Raw genomic sequence first — 25804 nt, 5'->3', positions numbered from 1 at the left:
CTCATTTAGTAAAAATGTTTCTTCAGTACAAGTTTCACAGGCAAACTTCTCCTCTGTGAGCCCCAAATGTTGTCCATTCTGCATAAGTCTTGGTGATCTCAGCTGAGGTACATACAGGGTTTTGAAGTCAGCAGAAGAGAGAAAAATCAAGCCCTGGGGCAGCCCCTGAGAGGAGATTTACACACTCCATGTTTAGAACATAAAGTTTATCTTTATTGAGTTAAGATTAAAGGAAGAAAAAGGAGGGTGATAGGCAAAAATGAGAAATGAATGAGTGGCTTTTTTTATTCCAGTTACCAGAATTGACCTTGAGCCAGGCTCACTCTGGTGACAAATACATTTGTTTTAATGTTTTACCTGTTTTTGCCCTTCTGCTTCATGGACCGAGGGGGCTCTTTTTATCCTTAGCACCTTCATCACTCATTCCCACATGAATATTGTCCAGCTAAGTAGGCCCTGTACCAAAGTTCCTTTTATTATCTGTCATTTTCAGTACCTCAACCCTGCCCTCTTTTGCCTCAGCTTTCAGATGTCCTTGGAGTTCTAAGAAGCAAAGCCCTCTTCCCACTCACTGCCAGGAAACAAAGTTCAATGTCACAGCTCCTCTATTAGCCTCTCTCATCTTTTCTTTTCCAAAACAACACATTAATCCAAAAGCAAACAGTTACTCCATGGTAAGTTTGAGAAACTCATAACCAGGAATTCTGCACACTCCCCTTTCTATCAGTATTTTCAGATTGGGGATGTGTACACATGTGCTCACAAACACACCCACAGAGAGATAGAAAAGATTGGGAGATGGTAATAACACATGGACCCTGAACTGTTTTCTTCTAACTGCAAGATATGAAGAAATCTCAGGACCTCTCTTTCGAGAGTGCTTTTCACTTCTACGTGCTGGGTTCAGTTCAGGTCAGGGCAAGCTGCCAACCTAACAGGACAATCAAGTCCCATCACATACTATCCCTCAACATTTCCTGATGAAGGCACTTTGATTTCCCCAAAGCACTGATGATTTGCGGGTAATGGCAAAAGCAGTGACCTTTTGGGATCAAAGGCAAATTCAGCACTTCATCTTGCCTAGTTCTAGAATCTCTTTTGCTTAGTCCTGTAGACTTTAACGTGTGAATAATCTTAGGAACTCTGGCACTTGTGTCTTTTATCACAAATTAGTGCCTGAAATCATCCGAAGATACAACTCTTTCCTAGCCATTCCTCTTTTCAAATAGACTTCTAACAATATTTCTTCTGCACGTCGCTTCAGTTGTTCCATACTTGGAACCTGGACTTAAATGTTTATCATAAAAATAGATTTCCTTTTCTTCCTCTCTACCCCCTGCCTCAGATTCTCACTTTATACAATTTCCTCACTTCATAAGACAGAAAAATACATCTGAACAAAGGTATGGAAATTTAGTTTATTTCCTCCAGATAAATTCTCCCCTATGACAAGGAAGGTATAGAATGACATATGAATGATGAGCAATCCTAAATTTAGTTTATCCCATAAAACAAGAAATGGTTCACCCTCACTAATCCCTCAGCAGAAGTTACAACACTTAACAGTATGCAAATGGCAGTGACCATTTTATATTTAGGAAATCAGAGATGGTTGGGGCGCCTGGGTGGCACAGCGGTTAAGCGTCTGCCTTCGGCTCAGGGCGTGATCCCGGCGTTCCGGGATCGAGCCCCACATCAGGCTCCTCTGCTATGAGCCTGCTTCTTCCTCTCCCACTCCCCCTGCTTGTGTTCCCTCTCTCGCTGGCTGTCTCTATCTCTGTCGAATAAATAAATAAAATCTTTAAAAAAAAAAAAGGAAATCAGAGATGGCAAAGTCATCATCTTTTCCTTGGGTCACAAGCTGAGCAAGTAACGACAAAGGACTTAGTTGTCTTAAGCCCTGCTGGGATGCAGTTACCTCAGCAGGACATCACTGCCTCTGATTGATTACAGATACCCTGAGGAAGACCTTGGCTCCCACTTTCTTCATCCCTTCAGATGACTTAAAGAAATATGACTTTTATTTAAATACCATGTACAAAATAACTACCTGTACACGAATTTTTTAATGTTATACTGTGCAACTTTTCTTAATTCCGTGAGGATGAAAAGTAACTCAGAAGTGGGTTGAGATTTGCTACATATCTTCAATACTAAGATAAAATTATACCAGGCACATTTTGGCAGTTAGTGTAAACCTTGCATTAACAAGATACATGCCATGAGAGACTATGGACTCTGAGAAATAAACTGAGGGCTTCAGAGGGGAGGGGAGTGGGGGAATGGGATAGACTGGTGATGGGTAGTAAGGAGGGCACATATTGCATGGTGCACTGGGTGTTATACACAACTAATGAATCATAGAACTTTACATCGGAAACCAGGGATGTACTGTATGGTGACTAACATAATAAAAAAAATTAAAAAAAAAAAACAAGATACATGCCGAAAGATGTTTGCTTCCAAGACCTCAGTGAAAATGGGTGCACGGGGGCCTATGTCCAAACTAATGCTTCAAACTTCCCTCTGATTTTGACAATGGTCATTATCAGTTTGGCATTTCGATTGCCTATGAATAGGAACTTCCTTAACACTGCTATTAGAGGCATCCTGCTGTAGAGTCACCTCCCACTCTGCCTTAGTATGAAATTGGCCTGGAGATGCCTTTGGTCACCTCCCCTTTATCAACTGATCACTCTTATGCCCTTCCAGGATACTGAGAGGGGATCTAGGTGGCTCAAGCTAAGCTAAGCGGGCAGGGGAGAGCAGGACGGCTTTTCCACCCACTCCTTAATCAGTTGGTGGGCAATGGCTAACTTGGGGGGCAACCAGAATGTCCCATTCTGTTGCTGAGTATATGGATTGTTTTTCCTCAGGGCTGTGGTCACCTCATCATGACTGAACCAGCCAGCTGCCTCTAGTTCTTTCAAGTTCACCTGGATCTAAAAGACATAAAGAAAAACAGAATGTAAGGTTAGGAGCTACAAAATTTAGAATACTCTGGCCAAAGGTGAGAAGATGTTCCCAGAACTGAGCAATACCTGGGATCTATAGGCTGGGAGATAATCAGTTTTAGATACTGCACAGAAGCAAAAGAGGCATAATTAAAAGGTGAGAGTTAAATATATTTTTAAAATAGTGTAAAGGAAAAAAGTGCATTTTTAAAAACCCTGGAAGCACAATACTGAAATACTAAAGAGTGGTTAATAGTAAGGTGTAATATATAAATAATTCTTGATTAACTTTCAATTTAAAAAGAAAAGAAAGTTACTTTTCTCTAAAAGATAATGAATAATTAATGATTATCAAAGGCATAGTATCTTTGCAACACACATTGCATCCATAGGAAGCTGAGACAGATGAGAAATGATTAATTCTATGCAAACCAAAACACAATAGACTTTGGCAGGTAGGGACCACAATGCCATCTATCACGGATGCTACACAAAAGCAAGATGAGGTTGGATAAGACAACGTCTAAATCCCTTTCAACCGGAAGTTCCTATGATTTTATATAATTGGTCCCCAGCATCCTAACAGACTTGTGCAATAAGACCAATCCTGAAATCAGTCATTTAATTTGATATATTTATTGTGCACCTACTCTTTTCAAGATGCTCTGTTAAGTCCTGCTGAAAAATAAATTGTCACATGACTGAGATACATACAAAGGAGAATGGTAATTTTGTGGGAGCTCTGAATTTTCATGGAGATTGTTTCCTTTAAAGATTGCAAATTCCTTAAGGGAACAAATCCTACATTACATATCTTTGTATAATGTAGACAATGCTGGGCTAGATAGGTGCCTACTGAACAACGTGAGTGAAGCAAATGAAATATCACAGCATAAGGGAAGCATCAGAACTTACCTCTGTCTGCCCTGGTTTCACAGTTGCATGACAACCAATCATGAGTGAGCTATTAGGAAAGGGCCAGTGCTGGGATGCAGAGTACCGCAGTGTTTCCACCTCCAAGCCCACCTCTTCTGCAACTTCTCTCCGGACAGCCTCTTCCATACTTTCACCTATAAGCACTCAGATTAATTCAGGACAGCCCTGCAGCAGGAAGGGTGATACAGATACCCATTTGTGAAAGGAGCACAAAACTGGCTCCAAAGTTTCAATGAAGTATTCTTGGGAGAGCCCTAAATCCCTGAGTGTCTATAACAGCATGACTCAAGTCTGGAGTTGGGTGCTGAACTACAATACTTATACCAGTTACTTAATTACTGAGAGTGCAAAATGAGAGTGACAACTAGGCTACTGTTGACCTCAACTTTAATAAAATTCTAATGCCGTGTTTTACCTTTTGCAAATTTTACCCCAGTAGACTGAGAAAAAAATAACCTGTAAATATCTATTGAATTCTAATTAATACAATGCACGCTGAAATATTTAGGGAGAAGTGTACTAATGTCTGCAAACTATGCATCAAAGAATAAAATGGATTGATGGATGGATAGATATGTGATAAAGTAAATGAAGAAAACAATTGTAGGATATAGGTGGTAAGTGTATGGGTGAGTATTAACTGTATAATTCTTTCAGGTGTGTGATATATTTGAATACTTGCCTAATATTGGAAAATTATAATTCTAGAAGGCAGTTTTCTTGACTTGTCAGGGAACAGTGTGCTTGAGACTCCAAGTACAACAGCAGTAAGACAAAGAAATACCTACTGTTGTTAACCTTTTGTGTCCCCTAGTCATCTGTACATGCCCTAAACTTCTTACCTATATCACAAAAACCCGCCAAGGCAGAATACATTCCCTTGGGAAAGGAACTCTGACGGGCAAGCAGGCATCGAGTCCCATCTGACACCAGAGTGATCACCACAGGAGCCATCTAGGAAAAGGGGATGGGAACTTAGACATTAGGGTTTGGGGCCTGTTAATGGGATGAAGGAATGGATAACTAAGGAAAGCCTTTTAACTGTATAGGCTTCTATCCCCAGGACAGGCTAGCGCACAGTCTTCTTGGATTACTGTCCTTTTAAAGGAGTGCTTACCTGTGGATAATAGATGATCTTACTGGAAGGGCACACACGCTTGCTGCCAGCCATATTCTTCTTGGTGGGCTGCCCACTTCTGCTACAGAACTGATGAGCATCATGCCAACGGAGAAGGGCCTGAGCCTAGGAGTACAAAGATAGGCTGAATTCATTTAGAGAGAATGTGGAGCTCATCTATAATAGTGCTGGGCCTAGTATTTAGAGCAACTCAAAGGGAAATGCCAATCCCTTTCCAGCTCACCTACTTTAAATGGTTATTAACTGTTTGAACTTTAAAATAAGGAAACTATCTGGCCATACTCCTCTAGCATCTGAAATATGAATAAGAGAAAGCATATTTTATACGTATTATGATTCATTTAAAATACATATAAACTATTCTAATGAATGCCCCATGTACTTATGACCCCACTTAAAAATAAGATATTTCCAGTGTAGTGTAACACCCCAACAGGTACTCCTCCCCAATAAAGGTGGAATTTTTTTGCAAATAAAAATTTTTAGAGATGTCTTTTTAAGTTAAATGAACAAACAAAAGCACTTTAACAAGTGAAGTGTAAAGCTGTGAGGATAAGTCATTAAAGCAATACAAAGTAATTTCTCATAGAAGTAACATAATGATGTATGTTATGCTCTGGGTCATTAAAAATATCATGAGGCTGATAGATCCGCATGTCCTTAGGAGAAAATGGTCCTGCCAAAAATAAGGGCAAAAGAAAGAAGAATAAGCAATCTCCCTAAGCACATTTCCTGCCAAGGTTTGTAGGAAGGACTGTGATCCAACCGCTCAAGAGGAAATCCAATGCCATTCTAGCCTTGTGCATGCATGCATGTACTCCCCCATAAAGATTGCTTTACTAAATTTCCTGCAGAACTAAGAGGTCAGAATCTACCGTGGTCAGCAAGGAGGCATCCTTTGTATTCAGCTGAAAGAGAGCCTTCCGCAGCTTAGTGAAAGAGCCCTTGAGCTCTGTCTCCATTTCTGATTTCTGTAAGGAAGCTAGAAAATGAGAACAGAGGATAAAATGAAACAAACACCAAACTTTGCCTTGGGGCTCCCTCTCAAGTATGCCTGTTAGAGCATTGTTTCCCAAACTTGCCTGATAATACGCAGCTGGGGAAAATAAAAAATATACAGGCTCTCAAGCCCCTACCTGGAGATTCTGACTAGCAGGTGAGTGGGGCCCAGAAATCTTTATTTTTTAACAAGCACTGGTGATTTCTTATATTTAGGCAAATATGAGAAACATCAGAGCATAGTATTTCTCAAGATCCTCTTCAGAGTAATAAGAATATTTGCACTAGCCACACACTATCCCTGGAAAAGGGTAAAATGGGACCTCTAAGCTCCTATCTGCACTGTATTCCAGCATCATTACATTTACAACTAGACCCGGAAAGAGAGAAAGAAAGACTATTAGGAACCATGAGCCTTACACCAAACTGGTTCCCAAATGCAGGTCTGAAGACCCTGAGCTACCACACGGTAACATGTTTATTCATTTGAGATAAGCATGATGTCATGAATTTTAAACCATTTATGAAATATTTAAGAAATATAAAATATATAAAGGTACAGAGAATAAAACAATAAACATCTGTGTACCTAACACCTAGCTTAGAAAATATTTAAATGTTCTGTATCTTCTTTTAAATGATGATGACAGTAGATGGGTAGTATTTTTTAAATGTCCTAACTTAAAAAAAAAATACAAGGTTGATTACCTTTGGTATTCACAAAATTTTCTTTGAAAGTTTATGATTACATGAAATCCCAAAGTCTGAGCACTACTGGGAAGTACCCATTAGAAATAATATTCTATACCATTTATGGAAGAGGAGCTATTTAGACCTAGATCCAGAGCAAACCATGCTTCATGCTGTTCAGAGCATCCAATCAGCACAGAGTCTTCTATTCTTTGTGTGTCCTGTCCAAACTTTGCCAGGAGCCTTTCCAACTCTAAGAAACAGAAAAGGAGAAGGGAAGAAAACAAAGGTTTTCCTTAAATCACTACAGCCATATTAACCTTCTAAAAAATCATCTACTTCAGCTTGAAGGAGGTATACCTGCTTCTAGCCACTGCCCTGCAGCTAATTAGCTATGTAATCTTGGTCTAATCACTTAGCGTCTCTTGGCCTCCATCTTCCCATCAGCAATCTGAAGTGTTCAGACTAAAGAAGGAATTCTTGCTGTGTACCACTGTATTCTATGATTGTACCATGAAAGGAGCATATCCCCTAGTTCAAAACATACATGGTAGTTAATGTATTATGGCGCTGAAAAAAAAAGTGTCATGCTTAAAATGCTAGAGCCAAATCAGTTACATATAATTTAGTCTCCAGATTATGTTGCGTGTGTGGGCTAGGGTAGACTATTCATCCAAGATCCCAGTCTGTATAATACAAGTGCTGTATAGGGAGAAAATCTGTCCTCCTGTGTGTGAAGGACATTTATTTCTTCATAATACAACATAACATTGCCTTCTGATGGCATCCTGATATTCTTCTGCACTGCTGGAAACGATCTATCCAAGTACTCAATATCTGACCCATGGAGCAAATTCACTGGCTTTGTATTTAGAAGTAAGTCATTGTATAGTGACATCCTATGAAACTGAAAGTTAGTACTTTGAATGCCAAATCCCAGTGGCTTAGATATCTCTATTTACATACCCTAAAAGAGTTCGCAAAACAAATTAATTTTAACTCACTTTTAATTTTGACCCTTCTAGAAGAAATGAAGTCATGATGCAAATCTTTAATAGTAGAACAGTGTACAATTCCACAGAGGCTGGAAATCACTGGTTTAAGCAGGGTTTGGCAAAATATTTTCGGCTTTGTGAGCCATGTGGCTCTCTGTCACAACCACTCTGCTCTGCCACTGTAGTGCGAAAACAGCCACAGACAATACGTAAGTGAATTGAGCATGGCTGTGTTCCAATATTTACAAAACAAGTGGTGGGTTCCAATTTGGACAGCAGTTTCACTGAGCCCTAGTTTAAGGCAACAGTGGTTCATACCATCACTAATATTTGGGCAATTCAGGTTTATACACTAAATAATTAATTGGTAGAAATAGTTTGAAAAATCAGGACTCTGAAATTGAAGGATCCTTCTCAGGGATTTGATATGGATGAGATTCTGCTTAAATGCCACAGGCTGGTCTACTCTACTGGTCCTCTTGGCCTTACCTAGTAGGCTATGCCGGGGGGCCTGGTATTGGTGTCCCGATTTCTGAAGCAAAGGAGCCAGGCTATGAAAGAGATAAAATGCTCCTGTCTGCTGAGCTTTTTTACATGCATCATCATCTTCCTTCAGTTCAAATAAATACCTGTATATTGGAAACGAAGCATTATTAAAACCATACTCAGTTACTTGTATAGCATTCATCTGTCAGAATTTGGTCCTGCATCCCTCTCTTATCACAGTTATTTCCTTTTATTTATATCCTAAATTGCTCTTTCCCCTGAAAGACTATGATCTCCTTAAGGGCAGGGTCAGCCTTAGTTCTATATCTCCAGTAATTAGCATATTGAATGGCTCAATTCAATAAATATTTATTGAATTGAACTTCAAGGGTAATAAATATTTACTGAATTGAACCTCAAGGTACTTTGCCAATATTATGCTGTGAAGCAAGAATTTACATGCAGTGGAGTGAAAGGAAAACAAGTACAGTGATAAGACATCAACCACAGAATCCCTAGGGATGGAAGCAGACTTTATTATTGTAGACAGAGAGCGAACACCATGCCTTAAGTAACTCTTTTTCAATCTAGGGATGATAAAGAGCAGATGTTATCTTCAATGCATTCATGCTTCCAAAACACCTAGTCCCCCACGTGGACACCATTAGCTCCTTATCTCTACCAAAGAGACCACTGATGGGAAAGCATAGCCTATACTTGACCTACACTTACTTAGTAAGTGTAATATCTTCAGTAGCCAAAATACAAATGTGGAAAAGACAACATCCTATCATTAGTTTCTCTGAAAGAAATAGTACTGGATCCAGATCTAGATTTTTCTAGCACCTTCATTAAAGATTACCTAAGTTTATCCCTTCAAGAGTTTTGGAAATCAGGTCAGGGTCCACATGATTCAGGGGGTACTGAATGTAGATTCTCCTTCTGGAGCCTTACGGATAACCATTTTTGCTTATTAAAAGCCCTAAACGGACTCAGATTTGTGGCAGATTTTGTCACTGAAGTAGGCAACACAATTTATGGATGTTTCCTGTAGGATCTGGGAGCTTTTGTAACACTAACAGAGTTAGCGCAACATGAAACTACAAAGCAAAATGATAAATGTGCCCCAGTGGCATCTTTAGGAACCTATTTTTGACTATATGATAAAAGGGGTTACAATGAGCTCTTTATAAACACAAGACCAAAGAAACCTGAGATTTTAATACTCATGGTATTTTAAACTTATTATAAGTCACTGCCGCTTCCTGGGGCAAAAACTTAATGCATGTCAAAGGAGAGACATGTGCCACTCAGAAGTTACCAAATATAAACGATAGAACAAACACCGCTGCCTTCCTAAAAGGACAGTAAGAGTGGTACAACCTGTGCTTTGCCCTAATGACCCTAAAAAGCAAAACACCTACAAAAACACCCAGGTTAAGGTCTTAAATCTGGGGCCTCACAGGAATTGGAACTGAGATCCAAAAAGTTCCTTACATTTTCCTTCTTGTTGAGGAACACTAATTTAAAAAATTCATTTTCCCCCTTTAGTTATAATAGCATGGAAACAACACTAAGATTATTAGACATAAACTGTTATTTTCCTGTTTATAAAAATAAAAAGTCATCCCATAAAAATCAGAAAATACAGTTAGCAATTTTTTCAAGAAAGGGAAATCATCAAGAATCTCACCATTTAGAGGTGATAACTGTTTATACCTGGGAATTCTTCAAACTATTGTGTAACTGTACATAGATAGATATATTCAGAATTTGTATCCTTTAATTTGTATCATTTTTTCTTTAACTTTTTTTAAATTTTTTTTTTAAGATTTTGTTTATTTATTTGAGAGAGAGAGAGCATGAGGGAGGAAGGGTCAGAGGGAGAAGCAGACCCCCTGCTGAGCAGGGAGCCCAATGCGGGCCTTGATCCTGGGACTCAGGCTCATGACCTGAGCCGAAGACAGTCGCTTAACCAACTGAGCCACCCAGGCGCCCTCTTTAACATTCTTTTCTTTTTTTTTTTTTTAAGATTATTATTTATTTATTTAACAGAGAGAGAGACAGCCAGCGAGAGAGGGAACACAGACAGGGGGAGTGGGAGAGGAAGAAGCAGGCTCCCAGCGGAGGAGCCCAATGTCCGGCTCGATCCCAGGACCCCAGGATCATGCCCTGAGCCAAAGGCAGACACTTAACGACTGAGCCACCCAGGCGCCCCACTTTAACATTCTTTTAATGTTATGTTCTTTATTGGTAGAATTTCATTCTCTCATGATTTTTTTGCTTGTTTTAAAATCACTTTAACATGGTCATTTTTAGACCATTCAATAATTGCTCAATAATTCAATTATTGTTCTCAGAGTCTCAGCCTGAGAACTTCAAATAACCTACAATAATATAACTTTTCTTTTCTTTTCTTCATGTAATATTGTATGTTTGTGTGCCTTTAAATTCTGGACTGGGCACTCGTGTTTGGCAGAGCTTTTCATGTAGGAAGCCCTGTTTATGAGTGTATCTCTTCAGAGGGGTTTTACCTTTCCTTCTGCAAAGTGCCCAGGGGTCTCATAAGTCTACGACTACTACTTACATTCTTTTCTTAGGTTGGGGTTTGGGGACCATAATACAGATGGTGCAAATTTAAACCCCAAAACTATGAGAACAGGGTAGTGATTTCAAATTCACAGATTTCAAATTTGCCCAGGCCATGACAAAGAAGTCCTTTACCATCTTCCTGTACTGGTGTAGGTTTGTTTTTTGTTTGTTTTGGTTTTTTTCTGTTCTACATTTAACTGGTAGTTTAGTTCTTTCTTAGGGGGTGAGGGAATTAGAATTATCTACCTTGTTTTCAGGAAACTTCATGAATTATTATTATTCAGTATAGTTTTTAATTCTGTCATAGGGGTGTACCATCATTTAATTAATTTCTCCCTTCTTGTTCATTCATCCATTCAACAATCCTTCAGTGCCTATTATGCCCCGGGTATTGTTTTATGCACGAGGGTTACCATAGTGGGAAAGACAAAGTTCTTATCTTAATAGAACTTAATATTTAAGTATGTCAGATATTTTAGGTATCATTGGAAATTTAGTTTATTTAGAATTTTTCCAATTATAAATAATTTGCAATGATTATCCTTATATGTAGATCTTAATCATGTATCCTTAATCCTCAATATAGGATTTTGAGATATTTATATTTTATAATTTAATGGCCCAAAAGAGAATAATCAGAGCTCAGTTTGGTCACAACTCACCGGGTCTTAGTGACATAAGTTGACAGCAGCCTAAAGCACCAAAAAGATTTTCTTCTGCAAGCAATTCCACAATACAGGGACATTGTCAGGTCCTTAGAGAAAAGAGGAGTTAAAAAGAAAAGGTTATAGTATACAATTTAAAGTAATGAATCACCAAGAGGGTTATACTTTAAGCCAAGATAGGACTACTTTTTAATATTAAGGAAAGAAACTAAATAGGAGTCAGATGATCTGGCTTCTAAATTGCATTTGTGCTACTAACTAGTTGTGGGATTTCAACTTTTCAGTACCTCTTTTCTAATCTACAAAATTGAAACCTGTTGCGCCTACCTAATAGGTTATTGTGAGACTCTACTATCCACAAAAAATATGTTCTTCCTTCTGTATTGTAGAATTGTTGCTAGAAGGTAGCTCCTAAGCCACAGTTTACATTTCTCTCCTCTCTTATATCTAAGCGGGGTCAAAAGTAGGTCTTAACAATGGAATGTGAGTGGAAGTGATGTATCTCTTCAAGGCAGAAGCAACTAAGAAATGGGTATGCCTAGGGGGTGCCCGGGTCACTCAGTTGGTTGAGCATCCAACTCTTGGTTTCATCTCAGGTCCTGATCTCAGGGTGGTGGGATCAAGCTCCTCACCGGGCTCTGCCATTGGCTTGGAGTCTGCTTGAGATTCTCTCTCTCCCTCTCTCTCTGCCCTTCCCCCCATTCGCACACGTGTGCACACACACTCTCTCTAAAATAAATAAATAAATCTTTAAATAAAAATTTAAAAATTAAAAAAGAAAAGAAGTGGGTATGACTTCATCCTCTTTCCTCCTTATGCTTAGAAGACTCTGGAATGGCAGAGTCATTAGATGGAAAAGCCTGGATCCTTGAATCACAACATGGACAAAAGCCACCTGCCAACCAAAGGACCCCCCCACCACGTTGGAGGATTTATGAGTGAGAAATAAACTTCCACAATATTAAGCAACTGAACTTTTGAAGTTTGTTACAGCAGCTAGCATTACTCTAAGACCAGGTAAGAGTGGGAATGTCTCCAGAGTAAAGGAGCTAAGTTTCTCAGAATATATGAAAGCCAACATCCTTCTGAGAACAAATTAAGAGGAATTCTATAAATAAAAATATAAAAATCATGGCCATTAAGAAAATATTTCAAAAGGCACCTGTGCAAATCTCCATGAATCTAAGATATTTTCTATTTTGTGTATCTCATTGTGAGAGAAAAAAAATTCTGTATCTTACAAATCCATTCTGCAGAAGGTGATTCCTTTTAAATTGTATATCAATAAGTATTTTGTTCCCTATGAAAAGTACATTTTCACATTGGCAATAAAAGTCAAGAAGTTCCACTGAAACAAGAAAATGAGTACAGTTAAATAACCAACCACCCTTTTAACTGTGCCCAAGGGAAGCAAGCTTTGACACTAAACAAATCACTGAGGAACATCTAAAGTTTAGGCTTACTTCTTGGTTGCATAATTATGAATCACTGATGACTAATCCTTGGACAGTTTTGGCTAAATCTATGTCCTAGCCAAGGGTAAAATATATTTAGCAAATGACATTCAACAAAAAGTGTTTATTGAAAACTGACTTTATGCAAGGTCCTTTAAGGAACACAGAAATGTACTGGATGAAAAACCTGCCATCAATCAAGGGACTCTAGCAGGAGAGAGAAAACAAACATAGCTTTCCCAGAAGGCAACATGTGATATGTGGGTTACAAAGCATTCTAGGAGAGTATTAAAAGCATAATTCCTAGTTTAATAACCCAAAGATGGAAGAAATGTATCTACATTTCTTCTATATGGATAAGTCATATGTATATGTTTCATGTACAAACTCTGAGAATGTAAATAGGTACAATATTTGAGGGGGGGGCAATTTGGGAATATCTATCAAAATGTTAAACATCCCTTTCACCTAGCAACTCTACTTCTAGGAATTTATCCTAAGAAGGAAGGGATATGTATAGGAATGTTAACTGGAAAGTATGATAAAGGGGAATAATATACAGCTCTTAAAAATGAATAGAAGAGGGGCGCCTGGGTGGCTCAGTCAGTTAAGCTAATTAATTTATAAAGGAAAGGACATGGGGTGCCTGGTGGCTTAGCTGATTAAGCATCCAACTCTTGATTTTGGCTCAGGTCATGATCTCAGGGTTGTGGCATCGAGCCCCGCAGCGGTCTCTGTACTGGGTGTGGAGTCTGCTTAAGATTCTCTCTCCCCCTCTCCCTCTGTCCCTGCCTGCCCCGGCTTCTCTCCCTCTCTTAAAAAAAGAAAAAAAAAAAAAAAAGAAAGAAAGAAAGAAAGAAAGAAAGAAAGAAAGAAAGAAAGAAAGAAAGAAAGAAAGAAAAGGAAGGAAAGAAAGAAAAGGAAAACAAAAAGACATAGACATATCAGTAAACATAAATATGTATTTATTTGTATTTTTAAAGTGACTGGAAGTACACATACCAAATCATTAACAGGAGTACCTCACTACATTCCCAGGGAGCCAAAAGGAATTATTTTGGTGAGTTCCTTGAATCCTGAGAGCCAAGAGCTGTTTGGTTGAGCTGTACCTACCAACTAATCTGTGTGGCCCACTGTACTTGGCTGCCTGATGTTTTGCCTAGTTTCTGTTACTAAATTAACCTTAGCCAGTTGTGGATTATCATGGTCTACTGACTCATGGGATGCTGGTCACAGAGCTTGTAAAAAACATAGTCAAGTTCTTAATGTAACTTTGAAAAAATATTAACAATCAAGAGGAAAACCAGATTTATTTCAACTGAGAATTGTACCTTTATTGGTACAGTCATAAACCTAGTAGATAAAGATTAAGCTAAATCCTTTTCTAAATGGTCCCTTTTATATTTTTTATACGTATCTTATATAAAAACAGTGTAGAAATTATTGAAAAGTCAAAGAAGAGAAAATGATTTCCTTAAAAAATCAGCTTTAACTGTATTTTTCTCTTTTAAATAGATTAAATTATAAAATTAACATAACTATGTTACAGGACATCTTGAAAAGAGAATTGTGAGGGCAGCCATAATATGACTACATAAATATGTATTTTCTGATCCTTTTACACATACAACTTCTATATAGTTGTAATCAGAGGACACATTTTTGTCAACTTGCTTTCATAAAACACATCACAAGCAGTCTTCTATGTTTTTGTATAAGCTATATAATTTTTTTAGCTGCAAAATACTACATTCAGGTAGACTCATCCTTAGTTTACTAAACATTCCCCTGATTTTAGAATTTAGGTTGCTCTGATTTTAAATTACCAGAAATAAGATACCACTAAGTACCTGTGTGCTGATATTTTCTTTTAAGTTTCCCAAAGTAGAATTACTGGGACAACATTTAGTTTAAAATTGTATGGCTCTTTCTACACATTGCCAAACTTATAAGATTCAGTAGTGTTTGGTTTAAAAAAAAAAAAAAGAAGAACTTTCATTTTATATTTCTTTGATAACTACAGAGACTGAAAGTGTTTTGAGATTTAATATTTCTAGTTCCCCTTCTGCAAACTGTTTGATGTCCTGTGCTCATTTATTTACCATGGTTTTGACCATCCTAGATTTTAGAATATTATAGTACATTTCCAGCATTTTCCATAATATGATCATAGAAACACATTATAGGAACCAACTGCTGTATGTGTTGCTTTTCTTTGTGTACCTCAGTACGAAAAAAAAAAAAAAGACTCTTTTAACAATGAGGAAGATAGGTGAAATTACTTTTAGAATGAAAATATAGGGGCGCCTGGGTGGCACAGCGGTTAAGCGTCTGCCTTCGGCTCAGGGCGTGATCCTGGCGTTATGGAATCGAGCCCCACGTCAGGCTCCTCCACTAGGAGCCTGCTTCTTCCTCTCCCACTCCCCCTGCTTGTGTTCCCTCTCTCGCTGGCTGTCTCTATCTCTGTCGAATAAATAAATAAAATCTTAAAAAAAAAAAAAAAAAGAAAATATAATTTCTTGGGGCGCCTGGGTGGCTCAGTTGTTAAGCGTCTGCCTTTGGCTCAGGGCGTGATTGGGATAGAGCCCTGCATCGGGCTCCCTGCTCTGCTGGGAGCCTGCTGCTTCTTCTCCCACTCCCCCTGCTTGTGTTCCCTCTCTCGCTGGCTGTCTCTCTGTCAAATAAGTAAATAAAATCTTTTTAAAAAAAAAGAAAAGAAAAAAGAAACTATAATTTCTTATAACTCCATACTGTTTAGAAATCTAGTGCAGGGAAAATTTGTTACTGTTTTCTAAATGGTTTGTGATTTTTTACTCTTTTAGGGGTCTTCAGTGCAATGTCTTCTTCTTCAAAGTGTATTGGCTCAAATGCTCACCTTCAGCAAACAAGCTGGAAAACAACTGGTAAACCTGCCATGATACTCAAATCCACATTACAAACAGAATTGTTTTTGTTTGAATTGGCAACTCTTATGGTATTTTATTCCTGAAACGGCATGCTGGGGATAAAAGTTCAGTATTCATGAAATACATTTTGGAAGAAAATACTAGCACCGTTATTTTATGTTAGATGGCAAGCTTAGGCCTGCCTTCTGTTTTGTTTATGGTGTCTGTGTGTATCTCCAAACCAAGGAAGGAACAGGGAAGGAAGCGCTGAAGAGACTCCGGACTTTTATTCTGGGATCTCCCACTGACCGAATTTGTGATCTGGAGCCGTCACCTAACTCGTCGGAGCTTGGTTTCTGTCTCACTTCTCACAGGGGAAGGAAGGAGAGAAAATGGATCTAAAGTGTATTACAACCATGTCAGGTTTTCACATACGTGATTCTCAGATCTGTTAGACTGTAAAATCCTTAAGGGTTGGGACTGTATCTTCCCCTATCTATAGCACCTAGCACTGTCTCTATCACAATGTAAAACACAATATAGATAGATAAATGAATGAATTTATCCCATTTTACAAGTGAGGAAGATAAAGCTTTAATCTGAAATCACAGTTTAGACAGAGGCAGTTTCAGATAGCCAGGGGTATCTTGCTCCAAAATTCATGTTTTGATGAGATACATGGGAAAGCATTTTTGAACATTCATTTATGATTTATGTCTTTGAAAAGTACAAACACTGATAGAGATGAAAGATAATATTATTTTTACCAAAAACTATTCGATGAGGAGGCAAGGCTGTTAAGATTAACATCTCTTAATAATTGTAATTGTACCTGAGAATATATAATTGTAATACATTATAATAAATTTTTATTTATTTGTAATAAATAATTCCCACATTTCTCATCCTGTTCATCTTAACAGAAGAAAGATTACTTTGGAAGTACTACAGCATGAAGAAAAGGCCCATCTCGAATCTCTGTGGTTATTTCTACCAAGAAGTTTGGTAGTGCTTGAGAGAGCCCTTTTCAGTCTGTCCTTTCATTACTGTGGACCTCAATGGAATGAGGAAATACACAAAACTGAGGAGCCATGGGATACAGATTTCAAGGTCTCACTAAGAAGCTTCATGGTTTGCTTTCTAAAAAAATGTTTCCTCCCTTAATTCAAAAATAATGCAGGCACAATGCAAAAAAGTAAGCAAATTCCATTTTTAAATGACTCTCCAAGAAAGTACCAGAAAAATATTAGCTTTAGTTAAAAGGATAATTCCATAAATTATTATGCAAAACTCTGGCCATTCCCTGGTTTCTGAAAGAAGGAAAATACTAAGTGAAAATCACAAAATGCTGTGACCGAGAGTTTTTTTCAAGTTTTGATTATGCCTTCCCATAAAATTCCTCCTGCGCTTAGAACCTCAATAGTTTTCTGCTCCGCTGTACTCACTCTGAATTCTGTTGGGGGAGGGTGCCTTCCTTGGCCTCAAGAATCAGCAGAAACCAGGGAACTCCAAACGTTCCTGGGAAGTAGGGCTTCCCTTTTGCAGAGGGACCATTGCTGCCTCTGCCACACTTCCCACAATCCCCTAGAGATGCATTCTGGGAAATGTAGTTCTGTATTCATGCTAGCTCTTAAGTCCTCCAAAGTTAACCATGATTGTAATCATGCTTTTGCGTACTTCCCAGAATTCACCTAGAGATGCACTCTGGGAGTTGTAGTTCAATCCAGAGGCGCGCTGCTCTCTCCTCCAACAGCAAAGTTAACCATGAGTGTCAAAAGCATGATCTAAGATCTTCTGAATCCATCACCAGAAAAACTACCGACCTTGTCTTTGAAGAAGCAGTAGATTCACTTTTGAATAACAAAAAGATAGTCATTAAACCCATTGTAGTACACAGAAGGCATATTTTGTGGGGGAGGAAAGAAGTGTTGGGGCAGGAACTCAGATAACTTTCAAACTTTCTGTCTCTGTCTGCCCATTTTAGAACTAGTTCCAACATTTCGTGAAATTCTGCCAATTTAAAAGGACCTGGCTGTGTCTAAATGTGTGTGAGCTTATGTTAGAATGCATCCCTGGATCAACCAGGGCAGGATTCCATGGGACTGAAAGTGGTTTCTCAGCAAAACTACTTTGGTTCTGCTCTTTTCTTTTCTTTTGTGAATGTCTTTATTTTGTGCTATTCCTTTTGATGATGATGATATGTTAGTCACCATAGTCATCATTAGCTTTTGATGTACTGTTCCATGATTCATTGTTTGCGTTTAACACCCAGTGCTCCACGCAATAGGTGCCCTCCTTAATACCCTTCACTGGGCTAGGCCATCCCCCACCCCCCTCCTCTCTAAAACCCTCAGTTTTTTTCCCAGAGTCCATAGCCTCTCATGGTTCGTCTGTCCCTCTGTTATTCCCCACTTCATTTTTGCCTTCCTTCTCCTAATGATCTCCATGCTATTCCTTATGTTCCACAGGTAAGTGAGTCCATATGATAATTGTCTTTCTCTGCTTGACTTATTTCACTTAGTATAATCTTCTCCAGTTCCATCCATGTTGATGCAAATGTTGTATAATCATCCTTTCTGGTGGCTGAGTAATATTCTTTTGTCTATATGGACCACATCTTCTTTATCCATTCATCTGTTGAAGGGCATCTTGGCTCTTTCCACAGTTTGGCTATTGTGGACATTGCTGCTATGAACATTGGGGTGCATATGGCCCTTCTTTTCACTATATCTGTATCTTTGGGGTAAATACCCAGTAGTGCAATTTCTGGGTCATAGGGTAGCTCTGTTTTTAACTTTTTGAGGAACCTCCACACTGTTTTCCAAAGTGGCTGTACCAACTTGCATTCCCACCAACAGTGTAAGAGGGTTCCCCTTTCTCCACATCCTCTCCAACATTTGTTGGTTCTTGCCTTGTCAATTTTTGCCATTCTAACTGGCGTAAGGTAGTATCTCAATGTGGTTTTGATTTGAATTTCCCTGATGGCTAATGATATTGAACATTTTTTCATGTGTCTGTTAGTCATTCAGATGTCTTCATTGGAAAAATGTCTGTTCATATATTCTGCCCATTTTTTGATTTGATTATTTGGTTTTTGGGTGTTGAGTTTGAGAAGTTCTTTATAGATCTTGGATACTAGCCCTTTATCTGAAGTGTCATTGCAAATATCTTTTCCCATTCCATGGGTTGCCTCTTTGTTTTGTTGACTGTTTCCTTTGCTGTGCAGAAGCTTTTTATCTTGATGAAGTCCCAAAAGTTCATTTTTGCTTTAGTTCCCCTTGCCTTTGGAGACGTGTCATGAAAGAGGTTGCTGTGGCCGATGTCAAAGAGGTTACTGCCTATGTTCTCCCTCTATGATTTTGATAGATTCCTGTCTCACACTGAGGTCTTTCATCCATTTAGAGTTTATCTTTGTGTGTGCTGTGAGAGAATGGTCAAGTTTCATTCTTCTGTATATAGCTGTCCAATTTTCCCAGCACCATTTATTGAAAAGACTGTCTTTTTTCCACTGGATGTTTTTTTTTTTTAAAAAAGATTTTATTTATTTATTTGACAGAGAGAGAGACAGCCAGCGAGAGAGGGAACACAGGCAGGGGGAGTGGGAGAGGAAGAAGCAGGCTCCCAGCAGAGGAGCCTGATGTGGGGCTAGATCCCAGGACCCTGGGATCACGCCCTGAGCCAAAGGCAGGTGCCTAACAACTGAGCCACCCAGGCGCCCCTCCACTGGATGTTATTTCCTGCTTTGTCGAAGGTTAGTTGACCATAGAGTTGAGGGTCCATTTCTGGAGTCTGTATTCTGTGCCATTGGTCTATGTATCTGTTTTTGTGCCAGTACCATGCTGTCTTGATGATCACAGCTTTGTAGTGTAGCTTGAAGTCAGGCAATGTGATGCCCCCAGCTTTGTTTTTCCTTTTCAACATTTCCTTGGCGATTTGGGGTCTTTTGTGGTTCCACACGAACTTTAGGATTGTTTGTTCCAGCACTTTGGAAAATGGCGTTGGTATTTTGATTGGGATGGCTTTGGAAGTATAGATTGCCCTGGGTAGCATAGACATTTAAATTATGTTTATTCTTCCGATCCATAAGCATGGAATGTTTTTCCATCTTTTTGTGTCTTCTTCAATGTCTTTCATCAGTGTTCTGTAGTTTCTAGAGTATAGATCATTTACCTCTTTGATTAGCTTTATTCTGAGATATCTTACACTTTTTGGTGCTATTGTTAATGGAATTGATTCCCTAATTTCTCTTTCTTCAGTCTCATTGTTCATGTATAGAAATGCAACTGATTTCTGTGCATTGATTTTGTATCCTGCCACATTACTGAATTGCTATATGAGTTCTGATAATTCGAGGATAGAGTGTTTTGGGTTTTCCACATAAAGTAACATGTCATCTGTGAAGAGAGATGGTTTGACTTCTTTGACAATTTGAATACATTTTATTTCTTTTTGTTGTCTGATTGCTGTTGCAAGGACTTCTAGTCCTATGTTGAACAATAACAGCAAGAGTGGGCATCCTTGTGGTGTTCCTGACCTTAAGGGAAAGGCTCTCAGCTTTTCCCCGTTGAGAATGATATTCCCTGTGGGCTTTTCATAGATGGTTTTTATGAAATTGAGGAATGTACCCTTTATCCCTACACTCGGAAGGGTTTTAATCGGGAAAGGATGCTGTATTTTGTCAAATGCTTTTCTGCATCAATTGAGAGGACCATATGATTCTTGTCTCTTCACTTATTAATGTGTTCTATCACACTGATTGATTTGCAAATGTTGAACCACGCTTGCATCCCAGGGATGAATCCCACCTGGTCGTGATAGATAATCCTTTTAATGTACTGTTGGATCCTATTAGCTAGGATCTTGTTGAGAATTTTGGCTCCATATTCACCAGGGATATCGGTCTGTAATTCTCCTTTTTGATGGCGTTAGTTCTGCTCTTTTCTTATTATAAAGCTGCTTGCTTATAGGAGAAGACAGTTTTGAAGGCCCTTCATTCAACGTGTATTCAGTGAATACCAAACAAATGTACCTGGGTCTATTAATAGACACCAGATACAGCAGGGAAAAAAACATGAAAATATCCGTCTTCATGCAACTTACATCCCAAAGGAAAAAACAAGCAAACAAGTAAATATACAATGTGTCTGGTTATAAGTGCTGAGGAGAAAAATAAAGCAGGTAAGAGAAGAGAGGATTGTAGCCTCATTGTAAAGGTGATATTTGAGCAAAGACAGTGAAGGAGTAGAGGAAGGAAACCAAATGGAAATCTATGAGAAGAGATTTGTAGATAGGAGAAAATCAGCAGATACAAAGGTCCTGGTGAGGAAGTATAACAGGCAGGTCTGAGGAAAGCCGAGGACAAAGGATGATGGTCAGAGATGAGGTCGAACAGTAGCCAAGTATCAGATCACATATCTTACAATTCACAAATCTTATAATTCTTATAGAGCAATTCATTGTAATCCTTTTGGTTTTTACTCTGAGATGGATGGGATGTTACAGAAGAATTTGAGCAGAGAATGAGATGATTTGACTTACGTTGTAAGGAATTACTCTGTGTGTGGAGGTTAGACTACAGGGGATACCGGTTATTAAATCCTGAATGTTATTATTAATATGTAACTCGGTTACACGGGAAGGAAGAATAGTAACTCTGATTGACCAGCCATTTCTTTTGGACCTTTCCATTAACACATGAACGCAAGCATTTTATCAGATTGATTCATTGTCCTCAAGGAAGGCACAGAAAATGCAAGAAAAACAAGATTATAAAGTCAATAAATTCCTAAGAGATGGGGAAACGTGCTTAGGGAAAGTTAGGCCTCTAATAATTTTTTTAAAAATCAAAATAACTGTATTTTTGAGCAATTAAGTGTTAAGTGCTATATAATAAAAATAATTCTATGGTCTGAGTCTTTATGTTCCCTCAAAATTCATATGTTGAAATAATACCCAAGGTGATACTACCAGGAGGTGAGGCCTTTGGGTGGTGATTAGGTCACAAGGGTGGAGCTCTCATGAATGAGATTAATGCCCTTACAAAAGAGGCCCAGGAATACTCCCTTGCTGTTTTGACCATGTGAGGATTTGGAAAGAAGTCAGCAGTCTGCAGCCTGGAGGAGGGCCTTCACCAGAACCCGACCATGCTGACACCCCGATCTTGGACTTCCAGGCTCCAGAATTGTAAGAAATAAATTTCTGTTGTTTATAAGCTAGCCCGTCTGTGGAATTTTGTTATAGCAGACCAAATGGACTAAGAGAAATAGAGAAGATTAAGTAGGCATTTACTATGGTCCAGGTACCATGCAAAGTGTTTCATATAATATCATTAATCTTCATATCCTATGAGATATGTATTATTATTTGCACTTTATGGATGAAAAAACAGAGGGTTAGAAACATTAGAAAAGGAGAATAAGGAATGAGTGCTGTGGGAACAGAGGTTTGGGATTTTGTTTTGAGTGATGAAAATGTAAAATTGATTGTGGTGATGGCTGCACAGTTCTGTGACCCTAAGAACTACAGATCACTCAATGGAATTGCACACTTTAAGTGGGTAAGTTATATGTTATTTGAATTATAGCTCAATAAAGCTATTAAAATATTCAATCAAATCATTAATTGTATTAAACAATCACAATGCATGGTTAGTAAATACAACAAATATGGTATAAACTAAAATTCTCATAATATTTTTAGGTCATGATAACATAAAAATTATCTTTCCTCAGACATGCTTAAGTTTAAACCAATGGCAATGTTTAACAAAGTAATAAATTGACTACTGTTTTAAGAGCAAAAATTGAGCCTCGAGTGGTTGAATCCCAGTCTAGCTTTTGGTGGTGAAAGTAACAATGTATTTATTTATTTTTTAAAAAGATTTATTTTTTTTAAAGATTTTATTTATTTATTTGTCAGAAAAGGAAAGAGTGCATAAGCAGAGGGAGCGGCAGGCAGAGGGAGGAGCAGGCTCCCCTCTGAGCAAGGAGCCTGACTCGGGACTCAATCACAGGACCCCAGGATCATGACCTGAGCTGAAGGCAGATGCTCAAACGACTGAGCCACCCAGGCGTCCCAAAAGATTTATTTATTTATTTGAGAGAGAGAGCGTGAACACTTGCACATGAGCAGGGGGAGGGGCAAAGGGAGAAGAAGAGAGAAAATCTCAAGCAGACTCAGAGCTGAGCGTGGAACCCCACGCAGGGCTCAATCCCATGACCCCAAGATCATGACCTGAGCCAAAACCGAGTTACATGCTTAACCAACTGGCCGCCTAGGCACTCTGGAAATAACAATGTATTTAAAGATATGTGTTTATTAATTCATTGAACAGATGTTTATTTATTTATTTTTAAAGATTTTATTTATTTATTTGTCAGAGAGAGAGCGCGAGCACGAGCAGGGGGAGAGGCAGGCAGAAGGAGAAGCAGGCTCCCTGCTGAGCAAGGAGCCCAATGCAGGGCTCCATTCTAGGACCCTGGGATTATGACCTGAGCTGAAGATGCTTAATCAACTGAGCCACCCAGGCATCCCTAAACAGATATTTATTGAAAACCTGTCATATAACAGGCATCATGCTAGAACTGAGGTTACGATGGTGAATAACATACTGCCTCTGCCATCAAATATTAATTATACATGTATATGTGCATATGATGTGTGTGTGAGAGAGAGAGAGTGAGTTAGCATGCAAGCATGTGAGACAACAGCTCATTTACTCAGTTTTTAGCCACTTATGGGAATGGACATAGGATGTAGGGTATACTTGAGCAAACTTGGAGAGAAATTATAACTTCATTCTGCTTGCAGACTTATGGTTGGATAGTGTCTCATTACATGTGGGGCAAGGAAAAGATCTAAGCAAACAGGTGGGAAGGGGTTTACATGAGGGTCCCTTAATAATAAGCCACTTTCAAAGAGCCCTATCTGCATAGCCAGTGGTGCCATAAACACTGGGAGGGCCTTACGCTACCCTTCAGGAGCAAAGTACAATAGGTTTCCTTCTCTATCTTCTCAAATATGGAATGATGCTTAACACATAGCAGTGAATGGAACCAAGACCATACTCAGCTGGAAGATAAGATAAAACAGAACAGTTATGGTATACCAAGTTAAAAATTAATTTGAATACATGATTTTGTTAGCCTAATGCAGTCGCTAGACTGACTGGGTTTCTATTTCCTGTTAATTGAACTCTTACTCTCTTTGCTTTTGCTCCCCAATCCCCTTTTTCAAATGACTGTGAACCATTTCACTGTAGTCAGTAGCAGTTTCATCAGAAAATTGGCTGAAGTTAATAAAAAACTACCAGTTTCATTATCAGTTAAAAGATCTGGCAAAAGGCTTTCAATAATGCGTTATGACTATAGTTAAATAACTTTCACTTCTCTAGTGTTTTGTATAGTTGCACCTTTACCCCAATATCTAAAGAGATTCTGAGTATTAGAAAAAGTGTATATTGTGTGTTGTTATATTCCCAAAGCAAATGTAATTTTTCGTTACTTAATCTGGTGATTATTTTACTTCTTTAAACCTCAGTTGGAGATATCCCTAAATCTCTAATATTTTATAACATAAGTATTATTCAGATACATGATCATTATGTTTTCGATGTTGTATGAAAAGAATTTAGAGATTTCCTCCTGATTTGCATGATCCATACTCTCTTTATTCCTACATTACAGTGGAAGCTTGGGAGATAGCTGTTATCAGTTATCTATTGTAACAATAATGCTTCATAACAAACAATCACAAAATCATAGAAGCTTACAACAAGTGTTTATTACCCACACACCTGGAGTGGTTGGCTAGGTGATTCTGCTGATCTTGGTTAGGCTCATTTATATGCCTAGGGGTGGTACACTGTTAGATATTCTAAAATGGTCTTGGCTAGGACAATGGGGGTATGTTGGGTCTGCTCCATGTGTCTCTCATTTGCTAGCAAGCTAGCATGGACACATTCTTTAGATTTAAATGGCAGATCATAAAAGCACACTTGGGAACACAAGTCCCCACGAGAGATCACTCTCACTTCTGACACTAACTACAAGTTTTGAGGGTTCCCAAACCATCCTCAATTTTGATAGGACTCACAGAACTGACTGAAAGCTATTACACTCATGATTATGGCTTATTAGAGGGAAAGGATACAGATTAAAATCAGCCAAGGGGAGAAGCACATAAGGTAGGATCTGGGGGAGTATCAAAAGCAGAGTTCCCATTGTTCTCTCCCACACACAAGATGCATTACTTTCCCAGTATCAATGAGTGACAACACATACAGGATGCTGCCAACCAGGGAAACTCACTTGAGCATTGGAGTTTCTACTGGGGCTCCATCATCCAAAGCTCGCACTGTAAATCACATTGTTGGGCTTTTTGGTGTGGACAATCCCTATTCTAAAGCTATTGAGTATGTCCAAGCCCCACCCTAAATCACGTTGTTATATTACCCAGTGTGCTGTAAGACCCCCAGGCAAACAAAGGCACTCCTATCAGGCATGAGATTACCTCTCAGAAACCAAGGGCAGAAGCCAGACCTCATTTTGGGCAAGGTACATTTTTTTTAAAGACATAAGGGTGAATACAGGAAGCGGGGAAGAATTATGACTATTAGTGCAACCAATGTAACACAGTAGCTCTATTAAAAGTATTCCTTAAATTGGTATAGGATATTAAACAGTGTTCTGTAACTTAAGGATTGACTTAAGAGCTAACATTAACCATAGACAATTACAGATGCTATAAATAAGCATCTTTCTCTTTACCCCCTTGAACCCATTAAGATTAGAACTAATCACTCCATTTCATAATTTTATGAAAGTCATTGAAACAGATCTAAAACTCACAAAATTTGGCTTTATGATTAAAAAACAACAAAACAAAACCTCACACATTTTATACTATGTGCATCTGATGATGATTACTCCTATTAATATAGTACTTCATGCTTTTCCAAGAATTTTCAAAGCAACTATCTCAGTTGATTCTCATAATGTTTTTATGTGGTT

General features: G+C 38.5%; 1 protein-coding gene across 4 annotated transcripts; it reads right to left on the bottom strand.

Moving 5' to 3' along the window:
• Nucleotides 1-191: 191 nt before the first annotated feature.
• Nucleotides 192-17376, bottom strand: NUDT13 (nudix hydrolase 13). Of its 4 annotated transcripts, XM_002920406.4 has the most exons (9): nt 17240-17376; nt 11453-11544; nt 8202-8341; nt 6836-6970; nt 5904-6010; nt 5008-5133; nt 4733-4844; nt 3870-4024; nt 192-2942 (listed from the first exon to the last, which is right to left on the bottom strand). In XM_002920406.4, the coding sequence occupies exons 2-9, from the start codon at nt 11533-11535 to the stop codon at nt 2748-2750; spliced, it is 1053 nt and encodes a 350-aa protein (XP_002920452.1). In that variant the 5' UTR covers nt 11536-11544; nt 17240-17376; the 3' UTR covers nt 192-2747. The 4 variants fall into 4 exon arrangements, with proteins under 4 accessions (XP_002920452.1, XP_019656485.1, XP_011224752.1 ...); XM_019800926.2 differs by lacking the exon at nt 8202-8341; XM_011226450.3 differs by lacking the exons at nt 11453-11544; nt 17240-17376 and adding an exon at nt 7722-7891 and having other exon boundaries at nt 8202-8339.
• Between the last annotated feature and the right edge of the window lie 8428 nt (nt 17377-25804).

This window comes from Ailuropoda melanoleuca, chromosome 6 (assembly GCF_002007445.2).
Source record: "Ailuropoda melanoleuca isolate Jingjing chromosome 6, ASM200744v2, whole genome shotgun sequence".
Taxonomy (NCBI): Eukaryota; Metazoa; Chordata; class Mammalia; order Carnivora; family Ursidae; genus Ailuropoda; species Ailuropoda melanoleuca.
This window is presented reverse-complemented; position numbering and strand designations above follow the sequence as displayed.